General features: G+C 40.1%; 1 protein-coding gene across 1 annotated transcript in view; it reads left to right on the forward strand.

Moving 5' to 3' along the window:
* Window positions 1-18,861, forward strand: part of DENND6B (DENN domain containing 6B) — a 1,114,433-nt gene that overhangs the window by 1,031,071 nt on the left and 64,501 nt on the right. Inside the window, exon 16 of the mRNA XM_044088568.1 lies at window positions 13,775-13,828. Within this exon, the coding sequence (XP_043944503.1) occupies window positions 13,775-13,828 (54 nt within the window). The remainder of the gene's footprint in view (window positions 1-13,774; window positions 13,829-18,861) is intronic.

The raw sequence follows: 18,861 nt of genomic DNA on the forward strand, positions 1-18,861 counted from the left end.
ATAAGCCTAGCCAAAAACTACCCTGGCTTTCGCCACCCAAGAAAAGTATTTTCCTGTGCCCATGTGCACAGCAGAGCCACAGAAGTGATCCCCAGGGTGAAGTTCCTATTTCCCATCCAGTCAGCTAATGAGGAGCTTTGTTTTGATATAGATAGGTAGTTTGTTCCAGAGTATGGGAAGTCTCTGGGACAGGAATCTATCCGTCCAGCATGTTCTGTTTATTGTGGTGACAAGGTTTATGTCACTAGAGCGTGTAGCTCGGAGGGATTGGGATTTCTTTAAGTGGATCATGTCCAACAGCTCTGGGTTTGACGTAGCCTTGCATGTTAGGCAGAGATCGCCTCTGAGTAGGTGATATGCGATGGAGTAAAGCTGAAGTTTTTTGAGACGGTCTGCGTAGGGCATCTGTTTGAGGCCGGTAATCCTCTTTGTGAGGTATTTCTGTGGCCTTTCCAGTTGCTGTAGATGTCTTGTGAGGTACATACCAAAAGGGGCATTGTACTCTATAATGGGTCTAATGAGTGATGAGTAGAGGGGAACAATGACCTCTTTTTTTCCTGGATGAGAAACCTTTTCTGATGAGGTGTGCCACGTAGAATGATTTCCTGACTACTGTGGTGATGTGATTACCAAAGGAGAGACTACTGTCCACCTGTGTCCCAGGGTCTCTTATCACACTTTCGGTGTTAAGTAGACTACCGCCTATGTGGCAGTTCATGGGTACAGAGTTTTTACCAAAAGGGATGACAATGCACTTTTTGGCATTGAGCTTGAGGCCACGGCTTTGACACCAGGCACCTGTCTCAGTGAGGCCCTTTTGTAGGATGTCCACATCGTTAGGATTTTCGATTATGGCTCCTAGTTTGCAGTCATCTGCGAACTTCATTAGCCAAAGACCTTCTCTGTTAGCCTGTACTTCAGAGAAGTAGATACCAAACAGGAGAGGACCCAGGACTAAACTCTGTGGTACTCCACATTTCACTGGTCTGAAATCAGATTTGGAGTCAGCTACTTTCACAGTGTGGGTTCCGTCAGTGAGCCAGTTGGCAACCCATCTTGTGACATAGGGATTTATACCTAGTTTAGTGAGATTATCTATAATTCCAGAGTGGGGGATGGTGTCAAAAGCCTTGGTGAGATCTAGATAGGCTGTGTGAACCACCATACCCTCATCTACGGCTTTGGTGACTGCTTCAAAGAAGTCTGTCAGGTTTAGCAGACATGATCTGCCTTTTACAAACCCGAACTGGGTGGGGTCCAGAGTTTGGGGATTACAAATGCCTTTGTTTATAAGTTCCATGATGATACGTTCCATGGCCTTGCAGACCAGGTTTGTCAGGCTAATAGGTTCATACTAGGCTATCTGCCCTAGGGCATTTATAAGCCTAGCCAGAGTATGTTTGGCTTTCGCCACCCATTTTAAATTAATTTTGCTATGCCCATTTTCGAGTTTAGTATACTGTGCCTCTGTCTAATAGTGACACAGAGGTGATACCCGGGGTAAACCTACAATCTCCCATCCACTCATCAAGATTCCTCTTGAAGAGAGTCAATGAGGGACTCTGCCTAACCTGGACTGGGATTTTATTCCAAAGTGAAGGGAGCCTCTGGTTTATGAATCTGTCCCTCCAGCATGTCCTATTTATTTCAGTGCTGAGGTTCAAGTCTCTCAAGCGTGTAGCTCAATGGGATTTGGATTTTTTGAGGTGCAGCATGTCCCTTAATTCCGGGTTGGACATGGCTTTATACGTCAGGCACAGGTCGCCTCTGAGCAGGCGGTATGCCACTGAGTAGAGCTGGAGTTTCTTTAACCGGGCAGCATATGGCATCTGTTTGAGCCCTTTGATCCTCTTGGTGAGGTACTTTTGGGGTCTTTCCAGTTGCTGCAGGTGCTTGGTAAGGTACATCCCAAAAGGGACATTGTACTCGATTATGGGCCTGATGTGGGATGAGTAAAGAGGCACGATGACCTACCCTAATCTAGATGTGAATCCCTTCATGATTAGGTGGGCTATATAAAATGTTTTTCTAACCACTTTGGCCACGTGGTTGTCAAATGAGAGATTGCTATCAACTTGGGTCCCCAGGTCCCTAATTACTTCTTCTGTACTTAATGGATTACCACCTATGTGGTAATTTGTGGGCACTTTGTTTCTGCCAGAGGGGATGACTATGCACTTTTTGGCGTTTAGCTTGAGGCCATGGCTCTGGCACCAGTTGTTTGTTTCTATGAGGCCCTTTTGGAGGATGCTTGTGTCGGCTGGAGAGTCGATTATGGCGCCCAGTTTGCAGTCATCTGCGAACTTGGTCAGCCACAGTCCTTCCGTGTTGGCCTGTACCTCCGAGAAATATATACCGAACAAAAGAGGTCCCAGGACTGAGCCTTGTGGGACGCCACTTGTAACTGGTTTGGAGTCTGACATGGCTCCAGCAATTCTAACCATGTGGGTTCTGTCCTTGAGCCAGTTTGCAACCCATCTAGTGACATAGGGGTTTATATTTAAGCTGGTGAGCTTATCTATAATGCTCGAGTGGGGTATTGTATCGAAGGCTTTTGCGAGGTCCAGGTAGGCTGTGTGGACCACCTTCCCTTTGTCAATGGCCTTGGTGACTGTTTCAAAGAAGTCGACCAGGTTTAAGAGGCAGGATCTGCCCTTAACAAAGCTGAACTGGGTAGGATCCAGTGTCTGTAGGTCCCCAATATCTTTATTTATGAGGTCCATGATGATCCTTTCCATAGCTTTGCAGACCAAGCTAGTCAGGCTTATGGGGCGATAGTTTCCAGGGTCCGTTGAGGCACCACCTTTGTGGAGAGGGACCACTGTTGCTGTACGCCACTCTTTGGGTGCATATCCTGTAGTAAGGCTGAGATTGAACAGTAGTTTTATGTTTGGGTTTAGCTCTTCTTGGAGTTCATGTAGGACGAGCCCGGGACACCGCCTGGTCCCATTGATGCTGTGTTTTTGCTTTGGAGAGGCGGCTCTTACCTGAGCATCTGAGATGTCAGGGGCAGCACTCTGCTGGGATAGATATTTGCCCTTTTGGTGGGGAGTTTGCCCTGAACCTGTCAGCTAGGATGTTGGCAATGTCTGTGGGTTCGGTGTATTTTTTGTCATTTTGGACTAATTCTGAGCATATCTGGGAATTCCCACCCAGGTTCCTAACATAACTAAAGAAAGCCTTGTGATTATCCTTAGTGTCCTGTGCAATTTTTCTCTTGAAGCTGGCCTTAGACGATTTTCTGAGTGCCCTTAGTTTTTTGCTATTACTGATCAGAGATGCCTTCCCTTTTTGGGATTTTGCTGTATCATGTAGTAGCTTCCTAACAAACAAAATGAAGAGGGAAGCTGAAAATAACAAAGACAACCAAGCACAGCTTCAGGGATAAAGCCAATAGAATAAAGAAGGTTCTACATCCTAGCGTATTCCATCATTTGGTCCTTGGATATCTATTGGCTTTATCCCTGAAGCTGTGCTTGGTTGTCTATGTAGTAGCTTCCTCCTTCTATTGTATAGTTTGTTTATGGCTGGAGTCCACCAGACAGGACGTCTGCCTTTGGAGGATTGAGTCTTGGATTTATTTGGGATTGCATGATCCATGCATTCCTGAAGGTGTTCATAGAATGCATTTATAAAGGATTCTGTGGTCTGGGCCATATTTTCCGCAGGCCCGGGGGCTTTTAAGGATTCCACCTTGGTTTTGAGGAGTGTAAAATTTGCTTTAGAGATGTTTTTCACTGTGGTTTACTGGGCAGGGGGTGGGGTCTGGATGTGAATATCCAGTGAGATCAGTTTATAGTCTGATCTTACCAGTGAGGGATACACTTCTGGTCTGGAGCATAGAGTCCCCATGTTGGAGATGATCAGGTCCAGTATGTTTTCCCCTCTTGTGGGAGTGGTAACAAGTTCTTCCATAGCATTTGAGTTTATGAATTCTAGGAACCTTTGGGCTAGGGTGTTGGAGCTAGAGTAATGCTCCCAGTCTATGTTTGGATAGTTGAAGTCGCCCAAAATAATGGTGTTTGGAGAGACCTTCATATTTTCCAGTGTTCTCAGGAAGGCCGAGTGGGGTTCCTGGGTTTGGGAGGGCGGTCTGTAGCAGGCTATAAACTGGAAGGCAGTTTTACCCAATGTTAGTTGCACATGAATAGTCTCTGATGCTTTGTGCTTTGCCACCAACCTGGAGGTGTGGGTATCTTTGATGAATATCGATACTACCCCTCCTTTTGTGGTTCGGTCCAAGTTTTGGGGCCGAAAAGCATGGTATGAGGTATAACCTGGTAGTGCTGGGGTGCTCTCGGGAGCCCTGAACCAGGTTTCTGTTACTGCACAGATATCGATGTTCTCCATGCTAAGGAGAGTTTTGAGTGCGTGCATCTTGAGGTTTAGACTTCTGGCGTTGAGTAGCATTACTCTTAGTTTCTTATCCCTTGTGATACCTATGGAGGTGGGTTTGTCTTTTGAGCCTTGCCTAAAAAATGCACTATGGGGGTAGCAAGAGCCTTTGCCAATATCCGAAAGTCCAGGGGTGACAGGTGCAAGCCATCCCTAGCGAAGCATTGTGGCTTGTCGAGCATATCATCCCAGGCTGACAGGCATTGGATCCCCTTTGAATGACACCAATACTTAAGCCAATTGTTGAAACTGATCGTCTTGTCTTCATATTGTGGCATCATTCTTGGTGAGGGTAAGATGCTACTCAAGGTCAGGGTCATACCAGCCTGCGCTACATGCTCAGAGAGCTCCTCTATGTCTCTTTTCATGTAGTCCAGGGAGGTACGTCTCAGGTCATTCACACCAGCATGGGCAATGACTGAGTCATATTTGTACTTGCCTTGGAGTGACCTGAGTGCTTGTGTTATGTGGCGGATCCTAGCGCCCGACAGGCTGCTCACCATGACCTTCTCCTTGTTCAGCCTGGTGAGCGGGACGTCAGTGTGCCTGACGATAGAGTCACCTATTACAAGTGTATCAGGTGTGTTGTTTAGCCTTAAGGGCTGTGATTGTTTGGCACACTGGCTTTGTGAGATATGTGTTGCACGTGTTTTGTTTTGGGGTAGCGGTTGCTTGGGTGTCTGCTTTGGAGGTCTCTGCTGCTTAGGCAGATCTTTATTTAGAGCCTCCGAGTATGTTTTTGTGTGATTATGTGTTTGGTTTGCTGTCATGGTAGGTCTATGTGAGACTGGAATTGTAGTGAGTGTGGTTTCCTTCTCCTCCTGACTGGTTATGCCAGTACTGAGTTGAGAGAGCTTAGCCTCCAGTTTGGCTGTATGGTTGCATCTCTCACATGTGTTGGAATTTGTTGGGAGGAGGAGAGGGTTGTCTGTTTCCATGAGGCAGTTGTAACATTGCCTCAAGATTCCCAGATTCGCCAGCTGGACCGGAGAGGAGATTGACAACTGACCTTTGGACATGCTAGAATAATATTGGGAATTCCTTTATAATTGAAAACAAGGGCCAATGGGGAGTGAGGGTGTAGTGCTTTTAATTTTTAGTGCTGACTTATATAATTGCTTTAGTGAGCAAGTGCCAGGTAACTTAAGTGCAATGTGTTACAGGTAACTTAAATGCAAAAATGAGAAACAGTAACTTTCTTTAAAGTGAAACAAGGAAATAAGTACAGTAAGCAATGCAGATATCACTAGGGATCCACAGAAGCGCTGAGAAGCCGCGTTTAGGTGGAATTAGCGTTCCAGGGAAATAACAAGCAAACAAACAACAAGCATACAAACAAAGCTAGATTCAGCAGGCCTGGATCTAGTCTATGCTACAGCAAACAAGGTGTACCAATTTCAGTAAGAAACAGTTCAGATATGCAGGCACTGTAAACCTTTAACCAGAAATTCCCAGCTCAGAAGGGCAGAGTCCAGCCTCTCCTGCCACAAAAGTGCAGACCACGAACCTTCTTAATGTAAAATAACTGGCCTGAAGCCCAAGTGCTTAAAGCAGAACTAATACACTTTAAGAATAACAGACACTGAGCTCTCAATCAGCAGTTCCCAACTTAGAAGGATGAAAGCTACCTGTCCTGCCACCACAGTGCATGCCACAAACCTTCCTAATATAAAACAACTGGTCTGAAGCCCAAGTGCTTAATCCAAAAGACTTAGAATGATAGCTACACTTTAATCAAGTTACTACCAAGCAGTAATAAATACAGTTGAATACTTTATGGGGTGGTAGTTTCCGGGGTCCGTAGTGGATCCCCCTTTGTGGAGTGGGATAACCATCACTGTGCGCCATTCAGTGGGCACAAAGCCTGAGGTGAGGCTATGATTGAACGTGGTACTTAGGTGGGGTGCCAGTTCATTCTGTATTTCATGTAGAACGTAGCCTGGGATGTTGTCAGGTCCCATGGATGCTGTGTTCTTGGCTTTGGAGAGTGTGTTTTTTACCTGTGCAGACATAATTACAGGAACTTTGCATTCTTCCGGTATAGAGATGGACCCTTTAGGGGGTGAGATGGGGTTAAAGTTAGCACTGAACCTATCTGCCATGATGTTGGCAATATCAGTTGGTTCTGTATATTTAGTGCCATTGTGCTGTAACTCAGAGCAGATCTGAGTGTTGCCATTGCAATTCTTGACTATAGAGTCACCTATAACTAGAGTGTTGGATACGTTGTTATGCCTTATGGGCTGTGGTTGGGTGGCACACTGAGTTTGTGGCTATGTGTCATTTGGGTTGTGTTGGGGGTGGAGGTTGCTTGCGTTTCTGCTTTGGAGAGGTCTCTTTTGCTTGGGCAGATTTTTATTGAGAGCCTCCGTGAATGTAGGTGTGTTTTGTGTTTCTATATGTGTGCTTTAGTGGTGTAGGTTTTGAGGGATTATGTGATGAGTTTGGTGTGGTGCAAGTGTTTACCGTCTCCTCTTGACTGTCTAGTCCAGTCTTGAGTGAAGAGAGCTTTGCTTCCAGTTTGGCTATATAAGTGCATCTCTCACAGGTTATAGTGTTGGGTGGTAGGAGGAGAGTGTACATGAGGCAATTACTGCATTGCCCCAAGATGCCCAGATTCATCAGATAGACAGGAGAAAACACTGGGAGCTGATCCATAGACATGCCTGGATAGGTGCTTATTTATTAAGTACTAAAAACTGTTTTCCTCTAGACAAGTGAGGAAAGTTGAGTGCTGTAGTAATGTGTAGCTTATTTAATGCTTACAATAAGTTCTGAACAAGTGCTGAGCTCAAAGAAACAGATTTGAGTGCTAAAACTAAAAAACTGGCCAGTTCTAAGGGAAAATTTGAAGAGCACACTTTATGGCACCGGAAATATTTTAACCCTAGCCAAGCGGCGATGCATAAAGTGTTTTTTTTTTTTAATATAACAGTAGCAAATGCGCAAACTGATTTAAACAAATTAACCAATAAAAAGCTAAAAACTGAGCCCCTTTCCAGCAGTCTTCAATCAGACAAGTTCTAACTGCACACTGCTGACACTAGGGTGCAGGGGAGCCTTCTTCAGAAAAAGATGGCCTGGATTAGTGCTCAACTTATACAAACAAAGCTAGATTCAGTGAGTCTAAATTTAGTCTTGTGCTACAGAAAACAAGGCATACCAATTTCATAAAGAAACAGCTCAAATAAGCAGGCACAATAAGCCTTTAACCAGAAAGTCTCAGCTCAGAAGGGCAGAATCTACCCTGCTGTTAATTGCAACATCCCCTTGCATATTATTTGGTAGCAGTAGTATAGAACACAAAACTGTAGCCCCTGTCTGTCACATCTAATTCATGCCAGAGGTGAAGATTTATACACCTGTTAATTATGCATAGGTCCCAGAGATGACAGTAGTTTGCCAACTTGCCATTGGAGCTTTGGACAAATGCTACAGAAGGAAATATTTTTCTGCCAGATTGGGACTTGTAGTCCTGAGCTGTTCTTCTCACCAGTCTCAATTCCAGTCCCACTTGAAAAGGAATGATTTGGATAAGCTCTACCCCTAACTCTGGACTTGGGGAGTATCTCCTTGAGACTGTGTCTGTTATTTTATGGTGAGAATATTACATCTCCCACTTAAGTTTTGACTAGGGCTGCAGTGCTGAAGCTGAACAGGTTGCCCATTTATTAGGAGAGATGCTGTTCAGCAACTCTACTCAGAACCCAGTCAGTGATCTTCTAAAGAGGAAACTTGCATTTGTCTCTGTGGAGGGGCTGTATCATACCCTGACTTACCTTCTAGACCTGAAAAACTTCAAAGGTGGAAGAGTAAGCACCCTCTGTGGCATAGTGTTAAACCTCTAGGTATGGCCAGGATGACCTGTGTGTGATTAGCAGGAGCTAGCTATGAGGAGGGAGAGAAATGATAAGTCAGTGCTTGTTCACCTCTGGGGGGAAGCAGCCTGTGTTCTTGGCACATTGTGGAGACCAGAAAGCACATTAAAGTGTTTGCTTCATGCATGGCTTGTGACGGATCACATCATTCATGACAGTGAATGACGCACCCTTATTAAGGGCCATTTCTTGCCAAACTGTAGAGGATGCTATTTTGCATGCTCAGTGGGAACCAGCTAAAGCGTATGTGAAAGATTCCTGATTCACTGAGGTGGAAAATAGCACCACTCTTGCTGCTTGCCCTTCACCTACAAGAAGGATTGACTGTGCCATAGGGCTTTCATCTTTGGGTGGCAAAAAGGGCCATTTGGGTTGGATGCAGGATTGATGGTCAACTGAATTTTGGGAACCAAACATGAAGGAAGAAAGAACTTGCCGGCTCCAGAAAGGAAGGATATTAAATGTCACATGGTTCTGACTGTTGCATTGCAGGCTGAGACACGTGCTATAGTCCTGACTTCATAGTGGAGCTGCCTGTTGGGGGGGGGGGCATAATGTGAATTTGTCTCTGCTTGGAGAACCATCATAAAGGATCAGTGGGCTAGACACTACCACTCATAGAGGCTGTTGAGGCTATCTAACCTTTGGAGAAGTTTTGAGGGGTTTGTACATGACCTCTCGTGGTTCTGAAAAGAATTCATGACTTTCATCCTATCCTATTGTAGATCTTAGTAAGTTTCACATTAGGTTCTGGATAGTCACCCTGCAGTGGATCGTGCAGAAGATTATGTGTTTGCTTCTGCAGCATACCTGGGTGATGTCACTGGGCATGATGGATGTTTCTTGGCATATCAGCATTTGGTAAATTTCCTATAGTTCATTGTGAGTGTCTTGTCATTTCCACTGCAATTTGCTGCTATTTATGCTTTCCCGAACAACCAGAGTTTTTATGTGCTAACCCTGGTGCAACAACCTTGCTTCTGATGGCTTGTTTCCTAGGTAACTGATTCCTGGTGGTCTTATCTATACAGTAGTGACCAAAAATATAAGACCACTTAAGTTTTTTGACCAATCTTGCCTGTTTCTTTTCTTTTTGTATTACAGCAGTAATTACTGTACTTGCATTCAGCCTGACAAGCAAATGTTTATTGAAAAATAGAGAAAAACAAAATTCTACACATCTAACAGTCAATATTTGGTAGGATTTCCCTTATTCTTCTACACAGCCTTGATGCAAGATGGCATGCTGTGAACCAGTGATTTGCAGTACTCTGACATGATCTCAGTCACCCAGACGTATTTGATGACATCTTTTTAATCCTTTTCTGAGGTTGGCCAGTGTGCTGCCACTTTCCTCTTCATGATATTCCAGCAATTTTCTTTGGCCAGTTTGGGAGGAGCTGAATGTGGTTGTCTGCAAACCATTTCTTGACTCTCTTGGCAGTATGGCATGGAGCTGAATCCTGCTGAAATATTGTTATTCCAGAAATGTTCATATGGAGTTTTACTTTTGAATTCAGCACAGAAATATACTTTGCAGCATTCACTTTTTCACCTTTGTCGAATATGTGAATTCCACAACACCCTTTCCCCGAGATGGCTCCCCATGCTATAATTGATGGAGGATGTTTGACTGTCTTAATTGTATACTTTGGATTCAGGAATTCGCCAACAGGACATCTCACGTAATTGTAGCCTGACCCTCACATTGCTGAAGTGTACTTTCATCAGTAAACATCACTTGTTCTAATCGCTCTACAGACTTATCTTTCAAGGCATGACAAAACTTTATCTGATCTCGAATCTGCTTCTTTGTCATCAGCAGATTCTAAGCTAGGCTTCTTGCCACCAGATTGAAATCTTCTGCAAGACATTATTTAACTGTTCTGGAACTGATATTATTTCTGTGTTCTTTAGCTAGATGAGCTATTCGAACAGATGAAGTGTGAGGACTTAATGTAATAATGCTCTTCGGATATCTATCATCTCTGAGTGATGTTTTGTGATCTCGGCCACATTTAGCACGAAGTGTTGCATCACCCAAACGAATAGTATTTTGTACTCCACATCGTGAAACAGCCAAAAGTTTAGCAATATCACGTTGGGAGTAGCCTTTGGAGTGCAGTGCTATAACTTGTTCCTTTATAAAGTCACTTAAATCATGCTTTCTACCCATTCCAGCCGATACAGGTCATATACATAAATTTATCAATTCTCATAAAATTTTCAGTAAAAATCACTACAGACCAGCAAAACTGTGTAAACAGGAAACAAAGATACTCTAAACAATCAAAAGCGCAACGAAAAAAATATATATATATATCTATATATATATCTATATATCTATATATATATATCTATATATATATATATATATATATATATATATGTATTGTAAAATTAGCATATTGTGAACATTACAGCCCATTTTGTTGAAAAATTATTGGTGGCCTTATTTTTTTGGCTACTACTGTAGATTTCTTAGATGCCTCAATGCTTATGGGCATGCCAGTGGTTTCAGTCCCTAAGAGTAACAATAAATTGGAGGAAGTCTTCAGTGATTCCTCCTCAGAGGAGATTCACTAGTGCAACTGTTTCTATCTTTGATTGCCCCCATGGGGTAGTAACAGTGATTCCTTTTTTTTCAACCCTCTTTATTTCATAACTTAGCATATAAAAAGACCAAAGGTATAAGAATAGGCAAACAGAAACTCTATAAACAAAAGTCCGGAATTTACAAATTATTTGCATTACTATTTATAAAACTAATATATATATATGTATACATGGGTCCCATTTAGGTGATCAAAGTTTCAGAACTTCAAATCTCATATGGCCGAAACCATGTGATTGGAAGTTTTAAAACTTCAAACACCTAAATGGAGATCTCCATACAGCTCAGAACGGGAATATTCCCTTTTCCTCGCTGTAGTGCGATCTCGGAGTTGGTGTATTTAAATAGGGGTGTGTGGGGGGTGCAGGGGGTTTGCTTGCTTTTGTTTTGTTTATTTTTTTTTAATGGTCTCGGCCATATGACATTCAAAGTTTTGAAATTTCGATCATTCAAAGTAAATATATATATATATATATATATATATATATATATATATATATATCTAGTACAATTTAGCCAAGTTAGTATCCTAATAATTAGAGATCAGACATACAAAAGTAAATACGTAAAAGAAAAAAAAATGAATCCTTTATATTGCATAATTAAAATATTAGATAATGTCTGAGTAGGGAGTAAAAATAATCTATTTGTATGTATATTGATTCTATTATAAGATTTGTTTTTTATTACAAATACAAGTCTACCTTAAGAAATTACAAGATAATATCTAGAATCTTTGACCAATACTTAATAAAAAAAGAGAATTTTTTGTTTGCTAATATCAAGTTTTTAAAGACTTTACAGTAATTTATGGTCATATCCCTGCGTCCATTCCATGATAGCTTTTTACAGTCTAACCAGTTTTGTGTGGTGTATAATTTAATCAACATACAAATTTGAGTGAGTACAGAGGTATTTCTAAGCAAGAGATTGGTGGGGTGTGAAGCAATGCAAAGTTCTTGGTAATATTTTCATTGCTTATAACCCAGAGTCTGGACTTTGGTTTTTAGGGTCTTCCACAGATTATTAACAAATTTACAGTAGTCCCACAAGACATGTGCCAAATCTGCTTCATCATGCTCACAAGCTTTGCATTGTAGTGAGAGGGTGGGAAAAATAGACGACAACTTCTTTGGGCACAAGTGAGCATGATTGAATATCTTAAATTAAATATAAAATATTTTTGAGGAAAATATATTTAATATTAAAAAGGATAGAGCTGTGTAATTCGTTATCTGTAGGGTGTGATTTCATTCTTTCCCAATATGAAGAGTATAAGAAAGTATGTGAATATTTAATAGTATATATATTGTTTTAAGAGTTTGAGATATATTTATTAGACATTGCCTTTAATTCTTAAATTTATAATCTTCTTTGGCTTGTGGGCAGCTAATTTTTAATTGCTGGTTTAATAAGTACATGATTTGGTTTAAACTAGAGAGGTACTCTTTGGGTAGATTCATTTCCTGCTTATCAGTTCTGATGAAAAAGGAGTAAACTTATTAAAATCCCCAGCTATCTTAGTTTTAATTGTTGAAGAATGCCTAAGGTCCAAAGTTTGATTACTTAGTTTAAGATTATGGTTATGGTTGATAGGCTGAAAAATTAAGAAGGAAGAATTTAAATCAAGAATGTTAATTAGTTTTTGAAGCAGGTTGTTTTTTTTTTTCAACTAATACTTTGTGCACATTAATCTTTTTAAGCCATTATCTCATAACAATTTAAGTATATAAGAGTTAATGGAGTGGGATTTACGACAATAACTGTCTGAATTTATAGAAGAAAAATAAATGTTAATGTCATCAGCCTAAGCACTTAACAGAGATTCTTAAATTTTGGACTTGAATAATATGCTTTTTGGACAAATGAACTGAACACAAGTTCTATATATAGTGTGAAAAGGTAAGGGGAGAGAGGACAACCTTCCCTAGCTCCATTGGTAATGGGTATGAATTTCGAAAGGTAAGAGTACTACCTGCTGCATGTTTTAACCCAGTTGAAGGCTGGGGATTAAGTGCCGTCGCATCAAGCTCATTTACATGCTGACATGTTTGCTTGTTCTGGGGTAAACGTGTGTGATAGCATTTACAAGCTGATATGATGCTTTGCATGCTGTGATATAAATAAGATAAAGATGTCAAAAAAGAATATTATTTATCCAGGTAATTTCATAATATGCTTGTAGCTGCCAAAAAATTCCTGATCTTGACAACACTAACATCCTTGCTACTATAGTAATGCTTAACATACTGCTCAACAAGTAATTGTACCTGTACCAAGCTTTCTTAGAATATTCATTACAACTGATTTTTTCCTATTATCAAATAATATTCAGTGAACATGCTCGCTGCTGTAATACCTTAAAAATTCATGTAATGTTTACTCTTTTACTTGTTACCTGTCTGCCAATTTATTGTCAACTAGTTTGATAACTTTTTTGTATATACTTCTGAATCGTATTCCCAATGTATGTATTCACCTTTGTTGTTCTACTGTGGAGCTTTTCTGCCCGGGTCTCCACTGAAAATGGGCTCTGAACAGCCCAGTGGACTTTCCCAGTAAACAAAATGCTAATAAGTAAGTCGATAAATAAATTTCAGTATTGCCAGGATTTTAAGTGTCTGCACCACATTTGTGCCTGTATGAGTTCTGAGTTTGACACTATATTGTGGAAATATCATGGCTATGAAACTTGTACAAGCCAAGGGCAGTAATATCTGCAGGAAGCATAACATATTGCATAACATGATTTGTAATTCATTTTGAAGCAGTAAAAAAAATTGTAAGCAGCAGCTGTGTGATGCATCAAAATTGATTATACCTTTGTGGAAGATCTGAGTATTAGGGCATTGTTCTAACTGAAATTCTCTTGTTTTGTTCTTTGAAGGAACGATATGTAGCCAGTCTGATGCCATTGCAGAAAACAGTTACACCGTGGAAGGTAGGAATACATTCTTGCTAGAACATACATACAGTTCTTGTATTTATGTATTTGGCTATAGAGCACAGCTCTGCTCTTCACTCTGTTAAGATAAGACTACTTCCTTTAATGTTCACTTCTATCGTCTAGGCTTGGAATCTGAGTATTGCACTGATATTTATATTTCTGGCTTTTATATTTTACTATTGCTTTAGTGTTAGCATAAATCAGTTACATCAAAGGTAGTGTAATATTTCTTGTTTTCTTATGTATGATATGCAGAATGAAACAAATGAAAAGGGCTGAAATGAACAGGAAAAATCAGTAATATTTTCATTTTTTCAGTCTCATTGAGATGCTTCAGAGCAAAACAAACACAGCAGTGCCAAGCAGGCACTTTACCTTGGCAAACTTAAGGAATAGTTACTTAATCCTTCATGTGCCACCATACACTGACTTGGCACATGCAGACATATAACAAAACAACTGCAACTTGCAGAATTCCACTGGCTTTCCTTTTAACTGGGATAAATCCAAATCAGGTTGCATCTCCTTTAAAAAAACTGCCGCCTCCTCCATACTCTGCTTTCTCCTTCTACATAAGGTCCCTGGAATTTCTCCCAGAATTCCCTCTAGGGTAAGAGGCAAGCAAATCTAGTTCCATTAGTGATGAGTAAGTTTAACATAAAGACCGGAACAGCTGTAGCACATTAGCTTCATTACCTGTTTCCTGCCTGAAGACTCTATATCTGCTTTATATCACGTTCCCCATAGTATATATCCTATGCTCAGCTTTGGCATGCCTTTCTTTTCCCATGCTTCACTTTATCCAGCGATTGCCTAGCAATCACTCTGTTATATGACCCCGCCCTGTGTAGAACCATTGATTTTCATAATCTCAGATGTGGTATAGGCCTGTGACAAGCCATTTGTATTCAAATGACGGGGCATGTATGATGCAGAATTTTAAATCGAAAAGGATGTAGAGATTAAGGCCCACCTCATTAACTTGGAATTGCTATTTGCCTATAAATGCACTGAAAAGGGGCATGGTTTGTAACAAGCAAGAACCCTCTGTCCTGTAGTATTTTAGAGTGATAAACAGACATTCCTAACTGCTTCACCTTAAAGAAGTTTTAAAGTTCATGCATTACTCTAGAGCTGACTGGGTGCATTGGTCAGTAAGGATTTCTTGGGGAATTACCCTAAAGGCAATAACAGCAGTTCTTTTGCTATGCACTTGACAGTCTGTCTCCTTAAGGTTTCTGCTTCTGAAAACTTTGTTGCTAAGTCAGTGATTACCATTATTTACTTGTGATCGATTCTTAGCTTCCCACGTAAACCTACTCTGTCCAAGACTATGTGTTCATATAGTGCTTCTAGTTTAGGTAGCGATATCTAAGGACGTCTAAATCATAGATTAGATGCTGTCCTCTGGTATGCACAGAAGTCTCAAATTCCTTTCATGACACCAGCCCAGTAAAATCTGTCTGGAACTTTGGACCTAGTCTTTATCCATCCCCAGATGACCACCCAAGACATGACTGCAACCAAGCATTACACGGATTTTCATGCCAATATTTGTTTCAATATCTGTTGTTTTTCTTGAATTATCCTGTAGATCAAGTCATTTCTTGGCTAAAGATAATGATGTGACGTGGGACTAATCTGTTCATTAATCTGCCTTCAACTCCAGTTGTGTTCTCTCTGTTCCTGCATAGAGTGTCCTCCTCCCACTGCACCTTTTTAAAATTGCTAAGACTTATCTAAAGATCAGCCAGGTCTATATTACTTTCATCACTAATTTGATGTGAAATGGAGGATGTACCTCCACTTTCTACAAAGACAGGTAATAGCTTTTTCATAAGAGATGCATCATGAAAATAATTTTCTTCATTCTGGTTGACAGGGAGTTTTCCTTTAGCTTGCTTAGCTTTGCTTCTGCCATTTCTAGTCTTAAAGTCATGCATCTATATCTGCTTAACTCTCTCTATTTGTGACAGAGAACAGTTTTGATCTCTCTTCAGCGTCTTCGCTCTCTCTGTTTTTTCCAGTATAGCATTCATTGGTCTCTCCTGAATATCTACTATAGGGTCCTCTAAATTAGTGTTTTCTGCAACCTGGCTTGTCTTTCCACCTGGATTACCCTAACAGTGCATGAGTGCAAGATGACTGCTACTGTTTTTTTTTTTTTTTTTTGCTTACAAGGCTGTCACTTTCTCCTCCACATTCTGAAGGCTTCACAATTGCAATGTGCTCATACATGTGATTTCAAGCACGTACTTTACTATTTATAGACTGAGTTAATGTCCTTCTGGACTGATACTGCCCTGCCTGGATGTTATGAGTCTGGGTATGTCAGATCATACTTTGGAGTCCTCTTTGAGGGCTCTTTTTTTCCATCTTTATTGAAGAAGACATTTGTTATCGCCATCTTCAGGATTTTTTTTACCGTAATGTTTGTGAAAATATTAACCCTCTCTATAGCCTTTCTTTTCTTCATAAGGTTATTGAGGTTATCATTGTGCTTTTTGAATCGAGGCTGACTGTCAGTGGGATCATGGACACTTGTAAGTCTAGGTTTTGTATTCACTGTAGAATTGAGTCTGCCCTTATGTATAACAAATTATCTCCGTATGGCCACAGCTCAGCATTTTTTTCTGGTTTTGTTTTATTTTTCAGTTGTAGTTTACATGCTGGCTCACAGTATTCTGATTGAACAAGTGTGATCTTGCCGTAATATTTATTATAATGTGCTTGACTGGTTTGCCTCTTGCTTTTCTGGTCATATAAAGAGGATGGTTTTAGTCCTAATTCTCATTGTTCTTTTATTCAAAAGTGTGTAGAATGCTACAAGGCATCTCTGTTGCGTCCATTACCTTTTACTGCATGTACGCTGCACCTTAGGATTTTAATACCGAGAGAGGTTTGCCTCGTTGCCGTTATATTGATGTTGCTCCCGTCTTCAGGAACATATGACCACCGTGTATTCTTTAGCAGGTGATGTGGAGACCATTCGGTTTTAGCTTAATTATAATCAGTTGAAGCAGAACACATCTGAAACTGAAGCTTTAGCTGTGAATGCCACGCAGAGGGATTCCTCTACCTTGCTTCTCCCGTTTTCTTTGTTTACAGTAACAGTCGTCTGGCATTTGTATCTAAAGTGTACAGTTTTGATGGTGTCCTGGATAACCATCTGATATTCAAAACCGGTGTGTGCTGTACTTAAAATAGCTTTTTTCACATGGGGAATATTGTTAGGATTAAGAACTGTATTTATTTTATTTTTATTTACCATTTGTTTACTGGGATAATCTGACTAGGATGACTAGCATACCCTTTTTCAGTGGAGGCCCAGGGAGAAAAGCTGCAGCACACAGATACAATTTAAAAATCTACAAGTATTCATAGATTTATATGTGAATACAAAGAACAAAATATAAACATATATACATCTGAAAAATTTACTGTCATCCATGCTTTAGCTTCTTCCCACCTTAATTATTGCAGTACCCTCTACCTCAGGCTTCCTTACCCCAAAATTAACAAGTTACAGGTAGTGCAGGTATCTGCATCCCAGATGCTTACTGGTTCTCATTGTTACCAACATGTCACACATGTAATGTAGAAGCTGCATTTGCTTCCTGTTTGCTTTCTCCTATAATATTAGTGCTGGCCTTTCTCTTATTCAGGGTTTGAGTGTCACTTACTTGAGGGATTGAATAATTCTTTACTGTCCTTCTCAGGTGTTGTGCTTTGTAGCCTTGGGGATGCCAGTAATTCCAGGCATCTGGCTTGTGTCATGTTATTTATAATCATTTGACTGTCAAGACACCACTCTCTAGAGCTTACTAACTCTATGGCTTAGGGAGTATCCCCTATTAACTTCTTCCAAGGCTTCCCTTAAATCGTATTTTTGACCTGGGTTCTGGTAATGATCCTTATGAACAGCAGTTTTATTTTCCTTGTTTTATCTCTCTGTTCTGTTGTCTAGCTTTTTGCTTTATTTATGTCTTATTTTCTGTTAAGAGCTTTTTGTTTTCACGGTGATTAGTTGATAATTTCTTAAATACATTTGAATTTATAAAAAACAAAATAATGAGCCAGTAGAGTAAGAAGGTGTAAAACAAACACTTTGATACTTCATCACATGTAATTACTTCACAGTAATTAAACATTTAAATAGCCCATTCTGCCTCTTTAGATCACGTGACCCAAGTGCAGTTCTTAAAGGGATAAACTCATTTAAGCCCTTGCCTCTAGTAAACTGTCTGACCTATTCTAATAATGTCCACTATATATGTGACATTGTGAGAAAGCAGTGGAAGGTAGTTGTTTCTTATAGTAAATGCAAAGACATCCTGGGTGTGATGAGCCATGGTTTTCATTTAAGAGGTTTAGTTCAGTTAAGAGAAAATTGTGTGATAAACCTTTGATTCCTGAGGTGAACAATAAACCTAAGCCTGATTTGAAGGGCATTTTCTCATATGGTGGTTGTAATTGGTATCATTAATGTATTATATCTACTCTTGTCATAGTAGGCAAGGTTGCAACTGAATACGGTCAGAGACAGATAAGTTCATTAACTTAATTAGTAAATAAATTAAATAGTAACAAATGCAACAGGCAACCTGTTTATACATACCATTAGTTAAAGTACATCTGTAGATAATGTATAATTTATGATGGCATATTTAATTTGCAGTATGTGTGCATATATGCACCTATTTGTCCTTTTAAAATACTTCAGTGCTGAAAAGTGAGTAAGAAATTTACAAATCAGAAATCTGGTAAAAGGCATGTTTACCACAATAAGAAAATAACACAAAAAGTATTGGTGCTCATTTTGGATATGTCATTCTAACATTTATTACAGTATCGCCAAGTCAGTATGTTTCTTCTTCTAGTATGAGGTTGATGCATATACCAGACATTAAAATTTCAGAGTTACTTAATGTTTAATCCTAAAAGCCTAAAATTATATGGTCTGAAAAAATAAATATTTGAATGGTCACCTACTAAAACATCAATAAAACATAGAGAAGATGTGATGA

The sequence above is a fragment of the Protopterus annectens genome, chromosome 11.part0 (genome assembly GCF_019279795.1).
Source record: "Protopterus annectens isolate FY-2018-M chromosome 11.part0, PAN1.0, whole genome shotgun sequence".
Taxonomy (NCBI): Eukaryota; Metazoa; Chordata; order Ceratodontiformes; family Protopteridae; genus Protopterus; species Protopterus annectens.